Source organism: Haliotis cracherodii, unplaced genomic scaffold, assembly GCF_022045235.1.
Source record: "Haliotis cracherodii isolate W230 unplaced genomic scaffold, xgHalCrac1.p SCAF_6, whole genome shotgun sequence".
NCBI lineage: Eukaryota > Metazoa > Mollusca > Gastropoda > Lepetellida > Haliotidae > Haliotis > Haliotis cracherodii.
The window spans coordinates 54,464,072-54,485,375 of NW_027266319.1; the positions used below are offsets into that span (position 1 = coordinate 54,464,072).

General features: G+C 41.2%; 1 protein-coding gene across 1 annotated transcript; it reads right to left on the bottom strand.

Moving 5' to 3' along the window:
* Positions 1–5,018: 5,018 nt before the first annotated feature.
* LOC139446506 (uncharacterized) lies at positions 5,019–16,573 on the bottom strand. Its single transcript, XM_071227812.1, has 6 exons — positions 16,567–16,573; positions 13,672–13,740; positions 12,219–12,495; positions 7,388–7,587; positions 6,610–6,834; positions 5,019–5,230 (listed from the first exon to the last, which is right to left on the bottom strand). The coding sequence occupies exons 1-6, from the start codon at positions 16,571–16,573 to the stop codon at positions 5,019–5,021; spliced, it is 990 nt and encodes a 329-aa protein (XP_071083913.1).
* Between the last annotated feature and the right edge of the window lie 4,731 nt (positions 16,574–21,304).

Below are 21,304 nucleotides of genomic sequence, written 5' to 3' on the forward strand. Positions count from 1 at the left end.
TGTCTTTTGTTATGTTTGTGGTAACTTACACACATATCACCTAGTGATCCTTATCAAATTTTGAGTAGTATATTTCGACAAGATAAATTCGTTGTAGCATCATCACTCGGGGTATATGTGGTTGTGATGAGGGTGCATATTGAAGGACCGCCGCCTTGTATTGTTAAGCTTATGTAAACTGACGTCCCAAAAAAACTTTACCAACTGAAAATATAAATTTCAGACAAAATATTTTTTTTTTCGATGAAGTCTATCAAAAACACATAACCTAAATACAACAATAGTGTATGCAGAAAATGTTAATCGTCTGTTAACGATATCGAGATAACACGCGAAAAAGTGAAAAACACGTGCACCACGGACAACTGCAAATGCACGTGCGGGTAAGGGTATAAAACGATTGCAACGGCAAGTCAGACATCCACAGTGATAAAAAGAACACAAAAGAAATGCCACGACTCACATATGGGAGCCACCCACGCCCATATTGCACGAACCTTCGGTTGCTCCCGTGTTGCCGTTACCAACTTGATACAACAGGAGGTCGTACCATATGGTGGAGGGAGTGTCATGGTGTGGGGAGGGATCTGTGGGCAGGAGAGGACACTGCTGGTCATCGTTGACGGCTCAGCGTTAAATGGATAACATTCTTCGTCCAGTTGTCCTACCATTTCTCCAACAGCAGCCACGTGGTGTCATTTATCAGCATGACAACGCTAGAGCCCATACAGCCAGAATTGTCACTAACTAACAACGTCAACGGCCTGCCGTGGCCTGCATGCTCACCCGACATGCCCCCCATAGAACACCTCTGGGACTTGATGGATCGTCGTGTTCGACAACGACCATACTCTCCAGCCAACCGCCAAGAACTGATCTTGGCCCTCCAAGAAGAATGGCGTCAAATCCCACGTGACCTCATAAGACTGACTTTTTCTGTGCGTCGAAGAGTTTTTTGTGTGTATTGAGGCATTTGGTGGTCACACACGCTACTAATGACTTGTTATTGAACGTGAGTGATTGTTTATGTACTCTGCCTATTGTCCATGCTTCTGAAAGCTCGAGTTTTGTACCACACCCAACTTTGGGGGGCTCTGACGTCATTCTCGGTCGCGGTATGATTGTCGTTTTCAGTGTTGATTATGTTGATATATTGATTTTCTCAATACACTTTACTTCATGCATGTATGTTTTGTTGTTTTTGAGCAAGAGTGATTTCAAACTCTGGTAAAGTTTCTTTTGGACGTCAGTTTTCATTAAATGTTACATTCCTTCCAGATTGTCGTTACCTTTTTTATGGTAACTATTAAACCACTCGGGCCTTTATTGTATATAAATTATTTTTAAAGTGCAAACGCCGCACCTTATCATGGCGGTTTTATTATCTATGTTAGATAATATGCTAATCCGTAGTATCGAATTAAAGGGTCTTAAAAACCACACTTTATCGCCTTGGCGGATTAAAGGTTCTTAAAACCTAGCTGATTGGGGAGAAAGACTTTCTCAGCAGCGTCGCATGCCCTGACGTCCGGGCTTTGTTGCCCCTGTAGGATTATATATTGTCTGAGAGTGAGTGAGTGAGTGAGTTGGGTTTAACGCCGCTTTTAACAGTATTCCAGCTATATCGCGGCGTGTCAGCTTAATGTGGGAGGAAAGCCAGAAGTGATGCAGGTCTCAGACGTTTACCACTTCGGTGAAACCCACGAGCACGGGTATGGTGCAGACAAACCTAGAAACATAATTGGGGCGAACCGGGATTCGAACCCACAACCATAGATTTCTGGCGTGTCCAAGGTACGCAACTCTGCACAGCGAATCGCAGCGCCTTAGACAACTGGGCCACCCGTGCCCCCCTATTGTCTGAGAGATTCTCCCGAACTGGACACCAGTTTGTACGGCACCGTCGGTGTCCCGACGGAAGTTACGAGTCGGTTCCTCTGTGGGTGAGGCGTGACTCTCGCGTAGCCGGCGTAAACGTTAATGAAGGTTAAGGTTTGATGTGTCTCCATGTGGGGCGTGGTATAAAATCTAACACGGGAGGCATAAGACCGCACATACCCTGAGTGATACTGCTGCAAATTACCATGTTTCCTTGGGCATGGGATTTGTGCATATGGTTGTTAACCGAACAACAGATGTGCAAGGATATATGAACTCCCTGTGTGTTTTGAAGAGCCTATTGTACATACAAGTACAGACAGACAGACAGACAAACACACACACACACATACACACACACACACACAGAGAGAGAGAGAGGACAAACAGCTGTGAAAATTATATGAATGGACAGCTGAAAATCACAGCTGTTCGCGAAAAGGGTAAACATGTCATGCCCTACCGATAGCTCCACCATTCAAACAATAAAAGTTAGTATTTATTGCCCGCCGCCGCACAGCAGTACCCAACAAACAAAACAATCAAGTGACGATATACCACAGTTGTAATATCAGCCATCTGTACAACGCTATCACTACAACACGACATATGCTTGTGTTTGTTGTTTAACGCCGTATTCAGGCCACGACCAACGACCCAAGCCGGCGGGGTACGCAAACACTCAATCCACTAAGTCACTGAGCGAATCCACCCGATCCATTAAGTTGCCTCTTATAAGTACGATCAGCATAAGCTTGTTTATTTAATAGTGTGAACTTTATTGTTTGGTTGGTTTGTTGTTTAACGCCGCACTCAGCAAAATTCCAGCTATATGACGTCGGTCTGTAAATAATCGAGTCTGGACCAAACAATCCAGTCATTGTCATGAGCATCGATCCACGCATTTGGGATCGATGACATGCATCAACCAAGTCAGCGAGCCTGACCACCCGATACCGTTAGTCGCCTTTTACGACAAGCAGTCACCTTTTACGGCAAGCATGGGTTGCTGAAGACCTATTCTACCCCGACCTGTCAACTTTCATTATTTCTTTTGAAGTATCACCTTTAATGTTACACAACCAGTATCGTTGACACCTTGAATAACTGAAGCCGTTATCTGTGGCTTGTACGCATAAGGGTTTCAGCCGCTGTGAAGTGTGCCAACACTGTGGTTGTCAGCAACTTCATAGAGACGAAGCCCGTGAAGATCCGGGGTAGAATAGGTCTTCAGCAACCCATGCTTGCCGTAAAAGGCGACTATGCTTGTCGTAAGAGGCTACTAACGGGATAAGGTGGTCAGGTTCACTGACTTTGTTGATCCATGTCATTGATCCCAATTGCTCATGATGTCAATCCCTGGATTGTCTGGTCCAGACTCGATTATGTACAGACCGCCGTCATAAACTGGAATATTGCTGAGTGCGGCGTTAAACAACAAATAAACAAACAAACAAATGTTTCAAGGGATAGCCTAGAGGCTTAAGTGTACTACCCGTCCTTCAACAATAAGCAAGTCTATGCAAAGATGGGCCTGCTTCCTCGCTTGCTGTAAGTATTGAGTTAGTCTTCTTCTCCTGTCTACGACAACCCTAGGGTATTGATCAGAAATTCCAAACTTGCTGGCCTTGATGTATTTAGCATGGGACTTTATCCAGTCGTTGTCAGCTGATGTGGGAAAACAACCAATGGTCATTGTTTACCTGTTTTGAATGGAGCCATCTCCATCCATAATGATCTCAGAATCTTCATTTATTTTTAATGATTTTTAAGAATATGTATACATCGGTTTTGCAGTTATCTTGTTCCTCTGGAATATGTTAGAACACAAGGATTTGCTTCATTTGTCTGCATTATAAATCAATTTGGGTTTCTTTCAGATCATGAAAAGTCACTTTTCAATTTCTTCCATTTTCTTTGCAAGTTCTGCAAGTTCTGCCTTTAGCCTCTCTAAATGTTTACTGTTAGCACTGGCAACGTTTCGGACTCTGCTAGGTTAGACACAACATTTGTAGACTCTGCATTTGCAGCATCAATGTGTTTACCTTACAGAAAGTTCTAAATTGTCTATATTATTCATTTCCTGGCCAATGTGTCCAAATGTACCAGAATAGCTTGTATCAATGGTGGGGGAGGCTCGTGCCCAGCGTCATGTTGGTTCATGTGTTAGGGGTTCACGTTCGCATGTGTCGTCGTGCCCCTGGAAGCTGTCATGGCTTCCATTTGCCTTGCCATCACTTTTCTCTGGAGATTTTGTAGCTTTAGAAAAGTCAAACTTGTCCATAATAATTGTCTCACTGAATTTGATAACTTCTTTTGAACAATTTAGGTTGTTTCCTTCATTTTAAAGCTTATTTTCCCTCAACTTTGACGAGAGCAAGACAAACGGTAGACAGTCCACCACCAACTTGTATAACAGCTCCCATCTTGTATAATAGCTCGCTGAATATAGGATGGCCCGTGTACACTTCACAAGGGTGTTGATATGCTGAGTGAACATTTGTTTGTTTGTTTGTTATTTAACGCCGCACTTGTGTGCTTAGTGACTGAATAAATTAGGTTTTAAGGAGCAGTATATAAGCTCTACCAAGGCCTTTTAGCTTAATGTAGGTGGAAGTCAAAATTGATGAAGGTTTGCAACTTTGGGGAAATAAAAGCTACAAAGCCATTTCCATATTCATCAGAAAAATAATTTAAATTCTGTCGATTGTTCGACTCTGACTATATCATGAGCATGTGTTTATGAATCATCTATGAAAAAGTGATAATACCAGGTGTTCGCGAAAAGGTGAGCGTATTCTGCCAACCGATGGCACCACCACAAACACATGCAAAGTCAAGACAAGAAACGCACACGCGCAATAGTAAGGCATGGCCATGGATAGGGTTCTTTTTTTAATCTCAGTCATTTTCATCTGCGTTAAATTGATTCCAATATCAGACTGTGGAAAAACGCATGCTAAGTATACGAGGCACCCGGTGTTTGTAAGATTGGGTCAGCTGTTATTGTGCTGTTGGTTTAGACTTGTCTTGTAAACGTATTTAATCCCTGGGGTTACATTTGCCCCCATGGGGTCAGGTTAGATGCAGACAAATACTTGCATGTTGAATTCTTTTATTTTAACAGCAGCGTTTTTCGATCACCTGCAGGAACGTAATTTTGCGTCAAAGATAGGCGTCCCCGTGCTGTTGTAGCACACGCCAGTGTAGACCAGACGCTGATTAACGCATACAGCGTATTTTGGAGAGTTGGGGCAATGTTCGTACGCGTTCAGGCCGTCAGGGAGGTTCCTGCAGCTGGGGTTGTTGGCAAAACATGACGTCCCAGAGTCCCTTCCCACGAGATACTCACCTGGAAACAGACATATTTCAGATGCCGCTATTTTTTTCATTTAGAGAAACATTTAGACGGATCAATTTTACGGTCCTCTAATTGTAGTAAGTTGGCGATCTTCCCGAGACAAGGTGTCCACTGGCCTATACTAAAGTCTAGTTTTCACCCTTGCCATTTCAAGCCTACTTTTCTGTGCAAAAACAGACTAGCTTGTGATTCGACCATTGCACATATTGATAGTAGATTTGCACTGAAAATCTTTATATTTACGATTCAGATAAGTCAAATATTTTCGAAGTTTTTCTGATTTTTTCAATCAACTCGGCCAAGTATTTTCTGTATTTTATATATTTGAGTGCAAACCCAAGGCTTATGATAGTGACTGAGATTGTCACGATATGGCTGAAATATAACTATAAATATAACAAAATGTCCAAGTGAAAAAAAATAAAAATGCAATTGCAATTCGTTAATGTATATAAACTTAATTGTCTTTTTTGGAGACAAACAAGATACTGCCCCTTAAAATTGTACTTATCTAAACAAATGTTTATTGTATTTCTTAAGAGCTGTTAAATAAAAGATGTAAAGCTGTGGGGGAAAAAATTGAGTTTGAAGTTAAATATAAACTTAAACAAAAGAACATTTTGGTATGAGAGAGGTTAATTCATTTTACAGAGCGTGGATATAGCCTTGAGGCATAAGCGTTCACACTTCACAACAGAGCCCTGAGTTTGATTCCCAACATTCGTACACTATAGCGGCATCAACCCATACTCGATCACACAAGTAAGTACAGTTAGGTTACACAGTAAGCATTCTTAATTTTTGCAATAATAGTGTTCCTTTCACAGTCAATATTACTATATTTCTTCCCTATACAACCCGTGAAGATTCGGGTTAGAATAGGTCTTCAGCAAATCCGGCTTGCCTTAAGAGGCGATACTATGCTTGTCGTAAGAGGCGACTAACGGGATCGGGTGGTCAGGCTCTTTGACTTGGTTGATGCAGGTCCTCTTATTCCAATTGCGTGGATCGATGCTCATGATGTCAATCGCTGCATTGTCCGGTTCAGACTCGATTATTTACAGACCAGCCTCATATAGCTGTAATATTGCTATGTGCGGCGTTAAACAACAAAAAAACTAGCAAATCATATCTGTACATATATAATGTATGCAATACATTACATCTTTGTTCTAGTTAAATCAAGACGTAGCAAGGCACCTTCATGATCGGACGTTACATGTTTAGAAATTGGTCCTTTTTTAAACCATTTATATTGTGTGCATGCTTTTTTAAATAATAATCTGTCATGTTACCTATGTTTATAACAGTGTAACTGTCGAAGGGAAATTTGTCCATGCTCTCGAGGAGTGGAAGTCAAGGACACTTACACTTCCCCAGGGGCTCTGTTCTGTTGCCGCACTGGACCTTGCTGTAGTGTTCACATCTCTGTGTTCCAGGGTCGTACAACTGCGGGTAGGGACATTCCTGTAGGTTAGCCTCCCAGTAGTGTTTCATGGCGGGTGTGGTACAGTTGTAGTACTGGGCACATTCAGTTGGGTGGGGAATCAGCGGCAGCCTCTTCGTCAAGCAAATGGGGTTCATGGCGCTTGCGACTGCATTTAATAAATGCAGGAATTAATTTGAATTGACAGGTTAAAATTTAGTTTGTTACATGTTGGAGTCTAAAGTCCACTCTGTCCCTTATTACCAGTTTTGACAAATACACCGACCCTCTATCTACCTACCCTTTCTCTAACCTCTGCTGAACATACTACACCGCACCCTTCTCTCCACCAATATAGGTAAACCCTCTTACCGGTGACGACCAACACTCCTCGTCGAACCCTTTTATTCGACTTTTCTCCCCTCAACCCAACAACGCACTTCACCACAGGAAAAAGACATTGATGAAAAAGTTCAGTTTTCCCAGGTCAGATATTGTTTACTTGAAATATTTGTGCACTAGGGTATTTTTACCCCAGGGGTAACATATTTTACTCCACCTGGTGGCATGGGCAAATCTACACCCAGGGCGTATGTTTATTCTTGTAAATGTATTTCTCTTGAGGATAGCTCATAGACTAGGTTACCACTCGACACATATATGCATTGTTTGTAAACCTTTCAATGAATATTGTGATTTTTAACAAAAGTTTTTTTACGAACGTCTGCAGACATTCAACATTGCGTCAAAGACAGGTGCCGCCATTTCATATCCAGGGCACCCTCCAAAGTAGACCGGTCGCTGGTCAATGCACAGCACGTAGAGAGGGGTAGTCATCCTCCATTTCTCGTAGAGGCCGTCGGGGAGGTTTTTGCAGCTGTAGTTGAGGATGTAACACGGTACCCCACAACCCATCCCGTCGCTACACGCGTGCTGGGCATACTCACCTGGAAACATATATATAAATATCATATCACGCAAAAGAAAGAAGTTGGTTATGGGTCCCTTTTTAAAACTTTAAAATAATGGTATGTAAATTAACAGACATCATCAAGTGGCTGACTAGCCTTGGCAAACTAGCCAGTAATTAAATGTTATTAAAAAGTGATAATTATACGATGTTTACGAAACAAGCGTCAAACTTGTGTCTTAAGGTAACTGGACTCGGAAAGTGGGTCACGGTGTATGAATACTTACAGCCAGGTCAGTGTATGAGTGAGTGAGTGTGTGAGTTGTGTTTAACGCCGCTTTTAACAGTATTCCAGTCATATCGCGGCGTGCCAGCTTAATGAGGGAAGAAAGCCCGAAGTGATGCAGGTCTCAGACGTTTACTACTTTGGTGAAAATCCACGAGCACGGGTATGTTGCTGACAAACCTAGAAACGGTGCGAACAGGAATTTGAACCCATAATTTCCATGGACAGCGGGAAGAAACTCTTTTGATGGGAGCTCTACCACGGAATGGTCAACGATACAATCAGAATTGCTCGCTTACCGTATTGAGGACCAGAAAAAAGATTCTGTAGAACGGGGTCGGCTTATCCACGGGATACACTTTCAGAAACATCGCCTGAATGACGGTCCGATAGATTACAATTGCAACTTCCCAAAAGTTTGGAAGTTGCCACGACTAGAGCCATTATTGTTATAAACTATCAAAAAAGTTGTTATTATACACCAATGTTGTCATTATTAAAAAAATGTTATGCATGTTACTACTTCCGATAACAAGTTTTCAATTGAAAGTTTATCGTTCTTTGGTCTGTATGCTGCTTGAAATAAACAAAATGTGACCTGAAGTCTCGCTCTTGTTTAAGTATGTAAGGATTAATCATGGTCGAAATAAGTCAGTCTTGTATCAAATATATTAGATAATAATGCCAGGAAATAGGTTGTCAATATATTGTCAACAAGAAAGTCAACAGCTCTATTTGTCATAGAACGAGTCACTGAGGGAATGTTGGATTCTTCGATATTTCCTCACTGGCCCCCTGGGAGGCAGAGTTAGTGTGTACTTCATTACGAGAGCCAATGTGTTAATGTGAAATACACCTCTATAAACTGGTCTGGAGAATATAATGTGAATGATGTCAGTCGATAGGGATTTGGTTGTTTTGCTGACAGATGTAAGTGACAAAGCATTGGATTGTGTCATGTCTGATGCAGTGGAATCCGTGGTCGAGGCACTCCATCCATCCTAACAACGCGTGTAGATCTGCTGGTCAAAATGTAATTGCTATGGTGTGCTCCGAACTGTAGAACAATTATTCACACTTTGGATGTTCTTATGCCACATCTGCTTGATATGAGTCGGGGCATTGCCACCATTAAGCACTTGTTTTGTATTACAGGCCCTCTAGCGCTATTTTTGGTATTTTTGGAATTTGATTTTGTTCGATGCATCTTTGTTTTGATTATCTTTTCACAAGTTCAGAATATGGTCGTCAGACACTTGTCAAAATCTTGGAGGGGTGGTGGAGGGTTTTTTATATTGATTTAAAAAATGGGCATTGAAAATGTCATCAAGCACGACCAGATTCGCTATTGTCATATGTCATTGATAGTGGCACAATTTTCTATCGTCAATTCTTTTTGTAAATCTCACGTCATTATCAGCCATTACGTAACCAAATTAAATGAGACATTGATAAAAGTCACTTAAAGTCACCAGATCATATCAAAGATGTGTAGCCAGACGGTTTCGGGTGTCCAAAAGGCTATATCTAACCTTTGGATTTGGTTCCAACAGACAAATTCTGTGTCCTCGGTCATGTCACTCAAAAGCCCTCCAGACCAGGCGTAACACAGGCATATCACTGTCTGCCCGCTTATATCAGGCAACAGGTACTTGCTTATCAGCACCTGCGCAGCATGCATGCACGATGGCATGCACTCCGACCCAAACACAGCCCCCCTCTCAGGCCTCGCCACAGACAGAAGAGGCCGCGAGGGGCCAGACAGAATCTGCAATGGAGGCATCATAGGTGCTCAAAAGAACTCTTTTCGGAAGAGACCTGTTTCAAGTTCTCGTTCTATGATGACTGGAGACCTGTTTATCGACGGCCACTGTGAACATAACATTGACGGTGCAGTTGTGGAGCACGAGGTGTGACTGTGGGTCCTTGATCTGGGGTGTCACCAGCTTGAATGCTCAAACAGACCTCATTGTTGTGCAAGGCAGAGGTACAGAGCATTATTAGTACTTACTCACCTCCTTTAAATGGGGGGCACGGGTGGCCCAGTCGTCTACAGGTTGCGTCCCCTGGGCACGCCAGAAACCTAATGTATGATTGTGTGTTCGAATCCCGGTTCGCCCCGATTATGTTTCTAGGTTTGTCAGCACCATACCCGTGCTCGTGGGTTTCACCGAAGTGGTAAACGTCTGAGGCCTGCATCACTTCGGGCTTTCCTCCCACATTAAGCTGACACGCCACGATATAACTGGAATACTGTTAAAAGTGGCGTTAAACCCAACTCACTCACCTTTTGATGACATGGATGACCTTGAACATATTGCCAATGGGAAATCCACACTAAAATCACATATTCTCATTGTCTAGTCCTTTGGACTTGACAAATGCAACATTCTTCATCTGAAATGTGGCAAGGCTGAAGAGGGAGGCCTTTATGTATTTAGGGATACAGGTTAGGGACAAACTTATCAAGGAAAAACTTCGGGCAGAGTTCAAATGTAGAAAATCTGGAGTTCAGAGCAGAACGCTCACAATAAAGTGAAAGCCACAAATACTTATGCTGTACCCATCCTTTTGTATTCATTTGGTGTTGTTGATGCGATGAAACAAGAAATTCAGGGTCATGACACCGTCAGATAATAGATCCCACGATCCTCGCTCTTCCCTCAATCGCTTATATCTACCAATTATAATGGGAGGGCGTGCTTTGCTTGACTTGGAGGGTTTCATGGTAGAATTGTACTGTGCACTTTTGCACACATTTTCTTGATGATGCTCTTGTGAAGCATGTCAAGACTCATATTGAAAACAAGGCATTTCACAGTTTCCTTTAACGAGCCAAGGATGTGGGACATAATCTCAATGTCAATGTTGATTTTCTTGATGGTTCTTTAGTGCCGGACGGTACCGAAATGAGTGTCAAGTAAGTAAAGTGCCAAATCAGATCGGCCCAGGCTCAGTTTTGAAAATAACAGCATCCATGCAGAGTCCTTCGTTTGGATGAAGTCAGCTGGCCTAAAAAGTGAAACAGAAGGCTTTCTGTTTGCTGCTCAAGACCTGTCACTTCCGAAACCGTCAGTGTGTGATTTTGCATCAAAACGTAAATATGAAATGTAGATTATGCAATGAATTTAATGAGACTGTCCAACACGACACAGAGGTCCATCTATGGTTCGACCCATAATATGTCGAGCGAGTCTTGGAAAATGATAAATACAAACAAAATTCTTTGGAATAGCCCCAATTAAGCCTCAGACCTGTCAGTGCCAAAAAACCCAATCTTGTCCTTCATAAAATTGATAAATCCAATGAAATCATTTATATTATTGAATTTTCTGTCCCTTTTGACAGTAAAGTGATTAACAAGATAAAGGAAAAACATGGCAAACATGCAGACCTCGCTTTTGAAATGTCACGATTGCATCCCAAGTTGTGCAACTCTTTGTTCTCGGTGCCTTAGGTTTGGTACTTCCCAATCTGACAACGGGAGAGTACCCGGGTTTGCTGAAAAGAATACGACCCTTCTGACAATCTTTTTTAATGCAGTAGGCTGCAGTGTTAGGGAGTCTTCACATTCTGCTAAAAGTTCTGGGTGGGTTCGACTAGGCTTCCTGGGCCGTGTGTTGAGGATGAGCCTAACCAGCCTGACTGTGCCAGGGTCACCAAAACTCTCTTTGCTGCATTTTATATTGTAACATGTACACAATAATAAGAAGGCACAATTCCCCATCACCGAGGAGCAACCTGAATGCGCCAACACAGCATATGTACATATATTCAACAGAGAGGGAAAAGTAAGTTAATAAAAAATATACACATTCAGTTGCTGCGTTCGAAAAGGTACGTTTTGAATCCAGACTTAAACACAGTGATACAAGGGGCACTTTTGAGGCTGAAGGGACGATAATTCCATAGATGCTCCAGCATGAGAGAAGCATGTTAGTTAGTAATTTGATCAGAGATTTCTGGTAAATGTGTATTGGAGAAACATTTCTTGAAGTTAGGTAGGGCCAGTGTTATGAAGAGACTGGTAGACAAGAGGGAGGATTTCAAAATCAATCTTCGCGGATCTGTATCCAATGTAATCAATTCAAGATGGGGGAGATATGGTTTTACCTTTGCCACGTTGTTTACAGCCAGTGTGATTTAAAGTACAATGAAAGAAGTAGTCCGTCATCCTCGTCACTGAGGTATGGGGGCAAGGTTGCCTTTCAATCAATCGGCTACAATTTATTGCACATGGAATGATATGTAACTAAAGCATATACGGTACTTATGAATTCGATTATTTCTAACCCTATGGGTAATTATGTTGTTTGTCACAGTAACTGTATATATGTCCATGCTATTGGTTTCTGACCACAAGAGGCGAATCCTGGGATACTTACATTTCCACACGGGCTCTGTTCTGTTGCCACACGTGACCATGCTGTAGTGCTCACATCTCTGTGTTCCAGGGTTGTACAACTGTGGGTAGGGACATTCCTGGCGGTTCTTCTCCCAGGGTCTGCCATGTATAGTCATGGCAGGTGCGCTACAGTTGTAGTACTGGGCACACTTAGTTGGGTGGGCGATGAGCGTCTCTGTCGTTGTCATGCAAATAGGGTTCACGTCGCTTGGTGCAATTAATGCTGATGCTGGAATCAGTGTGAAGCGACAAGTTAAATATTATTTTGAGAAAGAGGACGCTGAATTCTTTCTAACCAGTACCACCAATCACACTGCACTCTCCTCTACTTATCTCTTTTCTCCCCTCCTATCTCCTGTACACCAACGACCATCTCTCCTCACTGCATCCCTCTCACCATATATCTACTCTTACAACCCCCACCCACCCACCACCCCCCCCCCCCCCACCCACCCCCACCCCCCCCCCCACCCACCCACCCCCCCACCCCGGAACAATGCTTCGCTCCACACCGCTGTCCTGATTTACAATTTCTTACCCTCGCCGAACAATGCTCTTAACAACACTCTTTCCACCCTATCGTCTATTACCTCCGCCACGTTCGGTGGGATAACGTAGTGTTTAACACGTTCCCTTGTCACACCGAAGGCCCGGGCTTGGTTCCCAACAAAGATACAGCGTTTTGAAGCTCATGTCTTGTGTCCCCTACTGTAATATTGCTGAAGGCTGCGTAAGAAGCGCACTCACGCACGTACCTCCGCCGACTAATGATTCTCATTACACAACAACATCAAAACTGACGCGTCGCTACGTAAGTGCAATAATCTTGAACATGACGTTAAACCCCAATTCACCACAAATCGATCCTCCAGATGTCAAACACTGGATTGTCTGGACCAGACATAATTATTTACAGACCGCCGCCATATAACTAGGATATTGCTGAGTGCGTCGTTAAACAACAAACAAACAAAAAATGATCTGCAAAAGTCTCTCAAAGCTGGCTACTTTAACAGCGGAGTGGAGGTATATGTGTCAAATCCACTCCGATGATTGGCCATGGTGCTAAGTACTGCACTCGCAACAGTGTGTGCGTCCGTTGTGATGAAGCTCATGATAGCTCCGACTGCAGGGCTGACTATAAACTGCAATGGTGACCATGTTGCTTCATCCAAAGTATGTGCAATTTATGACAAGGAATCTAAAATTCTCAACATTTATATACCCAAAATCTATTTCATCATGACGCAAAAAAATTGTTTCAACTCCATCCCAAACTACTGCTAGAGCATATTCTGCCACAGTCTCTTCTCCAGCGCCTGTCAACAAAGTTCCTACTGTTTCAACGTGTTGCCAGACAACCTTGTCTTGGGTGACTGACCAGCAGATCACCCTGGAAGATAACCCTCAAACACCCCGTCAAGCAGAGTCACAAATCTCAACGTCTGCTTCACAGACCGAGATTCAGATTCTTCTGAATAAGAACCAGAAAAAGATAAAAAAAAAAAGTCCAGGGCGATGCCAGGTACCACCTTCTTTGACATCCCCTGTGGAGATTCACAATCCGTTCGGACCTCTTGAGAGGAAGGTGGCATATTGCTGAGTGCGGCGTTTTATGGCAAGCATGGGTTGCTGAAGATCTATTCTACCCCGGATCTTCACGGGTCCGAACACCGATGTCCAAACCGATGTTTGGAACATGATTCAGATATTTAAAAGTAAGGGTTCTAAATCTAGCAACCATCATCTTAAGAATGAGGACGAACTATCATTTGCTTGGTTTGTTGTTTAACGACGCACTCAGCAATATTCCAGCTATATGACGGCGGTCTGTAAATAATCGAGTCTGGACCAGACAATTCAGTGATTAATATCATGAACATCGATCCCCGCAATTAGGATACGATGACATGCAACAACCAAGTAAGCGAGCCTGACCACACGATCCCGTTAGTCGCCTTTACGACAAGCATAGTCGCTTTTTACGGCAAGCATGGGTTGCTGAAGACTTATTCTACCCCGGATCTTCACGGGTCGACGAACTATTAACTGATAAATCGGATATTGCCAATAAACTAGGAAAAACCCTTGCTAAACATTCTTCATCCTCAAACAATGTCCCTGCGTTCAACAAAATACCAAAAAAACAGCATGAAAATAAAACTCCCAAAAATACAATTCGTGAATGGTTACTTAAAAATGGTTTTACGTTTTCAAATCCAAGACCAACTGCGCTCATTTTTGTGAAAATGGAAACCCCTTAAGGACCCTGATTTAGCTTGGATGGAGCTCCTATTAAACTTATAAAGGAGGCCAAGTTCCGTTGTATTATTTTTTATCATCACTTGACTTTTCTGCCGCATATAAACTATTTAAAGACTAAATGCCTGAAGGCACTTGATTAATTGAAAGTAGTTTCAAATTCCAAGTGGGGATGGGATCAAAAAACCCTTCTCCAAGTGGACAGAGCGCTCATCCGCTCTAAACTGGATAACGGCTCCATCGTCTATGGTGGGGCATGTCTTGCTTGACTGTCTTTATGTTTCCATCACAAGGAATAAACATTTCAAAGTGTCATCTATAAAAGATGTTTTTAATCAAATAAACGATCATTTAATCATCAGGTTTTTAAAAGAAATAGAATTAATTGATAAATGTTGATGTAGAAAGTTATATATTTTATAAATTGGTAGTATATGGTTATTAACTGAGATTGCTAGTGGCTGTTCACTCGACGGGGGTTGAAGTAGCATACAATTATTGTGCCCCTGAGAGGATATGTAAGCCCACGTTTATCAAAGTTTTTTTTATACCTACCAGTGTTTTAATCGTAGAATACTTGTTTAAATCTCCGGCTAAACCCTGTCGAAAGGGATGGTGTAAATACAAATACAACCTACACAACACAAATACAACTCTGACACAACATGCAAATACAACATACACAAAACACAACATACAAATACAACACAACACAAAAATGCAACAAACACATATTACAACACAGCACACACAATACAACATACACAAATAAAACAACACACACAACACATAAATACAAATGCAACACGAACACAAAACCTCACAACATACAAATACAACGCAACATCAAAACGCAACACAACATCATTAGAACAGAGAAGCCTGCTCACATGATTCCAGGGCGGTCAGCAGCACCAGCAGCCAGCACAACACGCAACATTCACACATCATGGGACTGTAGATGAGATCCAAACCGTCTACAAGAAAGCTAATGCATTAACATGTTAAAGCTGATCTGGTTTGGATAAAACGACATGTCATTTGTTGTATCTTAAACAGATTGGGGTTACAGAAAGCTTTCTTTTAATATAATAACAAATTAGTATTTTCTATTAATTTACTAGTACATGAACGTTTGGGGTGTATTTTAATGTCCCAATGTCCCAGTTGTTAATAAGTTAGTTACTGAAGTTAAAAGTATGAATACAAAAGTATTAACCTATCAAATATTATTGTTCTGGTATGCTTTATATAAGGAATAATATTTAGATTTAAAGAAGTTTCAAACGATTTCTCAGCACGACAAAAGTAATGGGGCTGAAATCTAGTAAAAGAATAAAATAGAATTTTCCATAGTTATGTGAAGTATTATTTACCTCTGCTATCGATAAAATGAACACAAACGTTTTTCGTTTGTCTAAAGGAGCCGAGTTCAATGAATGCCCATTTGTGTTTGCTGATTTTCTTGGAATGAAATAACAGATAAAAAATATAATATTCTCCCTCCCTCCTAACTTTTAAGTAACATTGATTATTTTTACGCGGCCTGGTATACAAAATGGATATGAACTCACCTTCACAGGGCTGTAACTTCTATTGGGCAGCAGCTTATGGTACTTGTGTAATACCTCTCATTTTTTTAATAGGATTTAAATGTCAGGGTATATTTAGATGTGGGAAATGCGCATGTGGTTATCTGCAATTTCTGGTGTATGTTAAAACTTTGCATTATAAGGATTAGACGACTTGTGTGGAATAATATGTCGTCTAATATATATTACCTATGTCTTAAGGATTATTAAGGATGAATATCAGAGCAAGAACAAGGTTTGATATTTGTTTCAAGTAAAAACTTTTAATAGGTAATACAAGAATAATATTGTTTAACGCCAAATCGGTAATATGTTACTCAAATGATTTGTTATAAACATCTGTATGAAAAGGGCGAAGTATTTGGATACCATGGTAGAGACTCTTTCCACTAGATCACGGAATCGGTCCGGTATTTACTGGAGATTCTGGTATGTATTAAGATTGCCTGCCATCGTGGCCGGCGGCGTCGGACATGCACATGTGGCTGGTTATCTGAACAAAAGGTATATATTTTATGTGCAGGGATATACATATACTAGCCACATAAAGAAACTGTGCACAGAGAAAATATAGATATAAGGGCACACCGTCCATATATGAAATACTGGTTTGAACACAGCAATTATTGGAGACATTCAAACGCTCATGCACGTGCCATGCGATATGACGTCATTGATGGGGGCCTATGGACGTGCAATGTGTTACTGCACGTGCAACCTGTGCAGCTGTACACAGCATGTGCAACTCCAAATTCGCTGTCACTTTGGAAAGCATGATCTGTGGTCATTCAAAAATTCAAAACTGCTCAGGCGCAGACACAAGCATATCACAAGCAAATCATGCCAAGATTGACAGCTGCACAGCGTCATGAAGCCATTGGAATGATCCGAGCGGGAATGAGGCAACAACAGGTGGCAACACATTTCCAATGCCATCGTAACACGATATCGGCATTGGTGAGGCGTTATCAGAACACAAATGACGTTGCCGACCACCCACGTTCAGGACGTCCCCGAGTAACGACGCCAAGACAGGACAGATGGATTCGAGTGACACATCTCCGACACAGGTTCCAAACGGCAGTAACGACGTCCCAGACAATTCCTGGACAGCGCCGTATCCATCCCAACACTGTCAGGAATCGTTTACGTCAGTACGGGATTCGACCACGACGCCCTGCCATACGTCCCATCCTGACACACCGTCATCGAGTCAACCGTCTAAGATGGTGTCGAAATCATGTTCGCCAACCTCGAATATGGTGGAAAAATGTTGTCTTTACAGATGAATCGAGGTTCAACATTTCCCACAGTGACTGGCGCCAACGTGTCTACCGGCGTTTGGGAGAACGTTATGCACGCAACTGTATTGTGGAGAGGAATCGTTTTGGAGGTGGCTCTGTGGTGGGATAACAGCACGGCACCGAACCCCTTTGGTGGTTGTTCAGGGCAATCTCACCGGTGTTGGCTACAGAGATCAGATTCTGAGGCCTGTGGTCATTCCTTTCCTGCAACGTTCCGGGATTGACATTTCAACAGGACAACGCTCGTCCTCACACGGCTAGGGTCGCAATGGATTTCCTTCACCATAACAATGTCATGTTACTGCCAAGGCCTGCAAATTATCCAGATCTCTCCCCAATAGAGCATGTTTGGGATGAAATGGAGCGTCGTCTTCCACATCCTCCAGATAACGTCCGTGACTTGGCACGGGATTTGAGGAGCATATGGCAGGCCATTCCCCAGGCCTTCCATGCCCATTTGGTGGACTCCATGCGTCGCCGATGCACTGCTGTGATTCACGCACAGGGTGGTCATACCCGTTATTGACTTTGTGACTTTGTCGTTTGACCCCCTACTCCATTTTTATCTTCTGACGTCATCGTAACAGATGTTGTTCAGGTCCCGTTGACATTTTCTTATGGTCCGATCATTCAGCTGCTTCAGCGTCTGCATCATTTTGTTCTTGCTGTGTTGTATTTCAATCCAGAATATATTTTCTCCGTGCACAGTTTCTTTATGTGGCTAGTATATATTAACTATCCATGTGTGGTCAAGAGCCTATGGTACACGCACTTACGGACACATGCACGCACGCACGCACGCACACACGCACATAACGATCGTCTGTAGTCATGAGTGTTTGTGTGTGTCTACGTGTTAGACTAATATCAATTTGATAGAGCTGGCCCAATGAGATACCACGCTGCAATTTAACATGGATACCCACATCAAACACTGTTTACTGGCAGAGCCGATCACGTCCTTGGCTAAGCCCCTTAACCTTTAGCCTGCTAAATTGTTTTAGAATAAGTTGCTGTGAAGAGGGTGGGCGATTTCAAACAGTCGGTGCTTCATTGAACAAGGGTCAATTGAAGAAATAATTTGCACATTTATTCCTGATAGAAAACTACACCTTACTATATGAAAATATCCTGATGTTTTCGATCGTACCAAGGTTTAGACCAAAGCGAACACAAAATTTGTAAATGTTCTTGAGCTTACCTGAATTACGTTATTGAAGGTGGTTTGGGTTTCATGTGAGGAACCTTTTGAAATCGTCAAATTTATGCAAATTGATTTCAATAAGCATATCTCCGATATCTTTAACTGAGTATAAATTCGATTTTTTTATCGGCAAATAACAACGCGATGGTAAATTTCGAACCATTTCAGTAAATTAATGACTTGTAATTATTTATCAGTCCTCCCGTGTCATGATGCTAGCAGACGTATGAAAATAAAACATGGCGCGCTTCGCCCGACCCCTGCATTACTTATTGCTATTTTAATATCAACAAAAATTTACATTGACTTCATATATATGCCTTGGCGAAAGTTGACGATCTTCTCAATCGAAGAATGTTTCATTTGTCATTTTCCGTTTAATATGACGAGAGAAATACTACATACATATTTTCAGTGTTAGTTTCTTATTAAATTTGGGATAGGTGAAGACGTTTTCCTTTAATAATACATTTATAGATTCTAGCATGGTTTTAGGACAATTGCATGGAGCATTTTAAAGTGTATTCCATAAGTATAAAGACCGCCATGATTGCGTTTTGATGATAAATTTGTTCATGTTTAATTATTTACAGCTGTTCAGAGTTTATAAAAACATTGTCTGGACACTTATTATTGATAAATGTATCAGCACAGTGTAACTGATCAAACAATTATTATCTTTAGTTTAAACAGATTGTATTCAACAATTATTATCTTTCACCTGAACATTAATTATGTGAATAAGTAACTATCTGATGTTATTATATGATTTTAGTATTTCATAAATAATAAATACATAGATATTAAAATTCTTAACATATTCATACAAACTCATATGGACATTACTCTTGTGCATTAAGTGGTTGTTTTCCATTAATTTCTTGTAACAGCTCATGAGATTGTTGTTTGTTTACTTACAAGAACGAGGGTGGCACTTAAGCTGGTGAGTTAGCAATATTTTATAAGATTATATTATCTTTTGAAAAAGGAATAGGGCACAAATAAGTACAATGACAATTCTTGCAGTTCTGTTTTTGTTCTGTCACTCATGGGTATTGTATTGGGCAGTCACGAGTTACTTCCCTTTGGAAGCTCTCCCATCGAGAGAGATAAGATTTGCGTTTTCCCAAAGGAAGTGTCTTGATCAATATTTAGAAATGACTTGAAAAATTGAATCCATAAAATGTCATCGTTATAATCTTCCGGAAACGAAATGTCTATAATTATTTCTCACCACTCTGTTTTGGATCTGAACTTCAGGTACATTGTGAAATTATTTATATTGAATTTATCAAGGAAATCTGTTTATTTTTCTTGTAGGCCAATAACATCACATTTCTCAATCCAAGATTAAATTTCCCCATATTCAAGTCTTTTCCTAAGCTGACGAAATACACCCATATATGGGCGTGAAGTGACTAGTTAAAACAAAGTACATACTTTGTTCAAAGGATTCGCCGATAATACGTTGATTGATTGATCATTATTTTCTAACTCTATGGATTTTTGTAAAGAACCGTTGACATCATAACATAGTTGTCACGTGTTCTATCTCAGCTGACCAATGAGAATTGACACCTATGTGAAACACCTGAAACAAACTGATGCGGTCAGCTGAGAGGCGAACACAAGTAAAAATATCCCGAAACACTACATACATATTTTAAATTATCAGATTCTTGCAAAGTCACGGGGCATCAAACAGGATTGCTGAATTTGTGTGTTGTGTTGTGTATTTGATGTATTTGTGTGTATTCTGTGTTGTGTGCATTGAAAGTTGTGTTGTGTATGTTTTGTTTGTTGTTTGCTGTTTGACGCCGCACTCAGCAATATTCCAGTAATAAGTATATAATCGAGTCTTGATCAGTCAATCCAGTGATTGACATCATGAGCATCGATCTACGCAATTAGGATACGATGCAACTTTGTCAGCAAGGCTTATCACCCGATCCCGTTAATTACCTCTTACGAGGAGCAAAGTCGCCTTTGATGACAGGCATGGGTTGCTGAAGACCTATTCTCTACCCGGATCTTCACGGATGAGTTCTGTATGTTGTGCTGTGTGTAATGTATGTTGCGTTGTATGTTTAATTCATATATTGTGTTCTGTATGTATGTATGTTTGTGGTGCGTTGTTGTTGTACGTTGCGTTGTACCTGTATGATGTGTTGTACTTGAATGTTGTGTTGTATCTGTATGTTGTGCTGGGTCTGTTGCATGTTGTATGTGTACGTTGTTGTTTATGTTGTCTTGTGTATGTTGTTTTGTATGTTGTATTTGTACATTGTGTTCTGTGTGTTGTATTTGTATGTTGTGTTGTATTTGTACATTGTGTACTGTGTGTTGTATTTGTACATTGTGTTCTGTGTGTTGTATTTGTATGTTGTGTTGTATTTGTACATTGTGTACTGTATGTTGTATTTGTACATTGTGTTCTGTGTGTTGTATTTGTATGTTGTGTTGTATTTGTACATTGTGTACTGTGTTGTATTTGTGTTCTGTGTGTTGTATTTGTATGTTGTGTTGTATGTTGTATTTGTACGTTGTATTTGTACATTGTGTTCTGTGTTGTATTTGTATGTGTTGTGTGTGTTGTACCGTGAATGTTTTATTGTATATTCTGTTGTGCTGTGTGTTTTTTTTATTTGTATGCTGTGTTGTTTGTGTATGTTGTCT

Excerpts from the sequence above, each read along its gene's own strand:
- LOC139446506 (XM_071227812.1), bottom strand. Across the intron at positions 12,496-13,671 it reads GCTTGACGGGGTGTTTGAGG|CATCAGCATTAATTGCACCA; the intron begins GTTATCTTCCAG and ends CACTGATTCCAG. Across the intron at positions 6,835-7,387 it reads AATGTTGAATGTCTGCAGAC|TCGCAAGCGCCATGAACCCC; the intron begins GTTCGTAAAAAA and ends TATTAAATGCAG.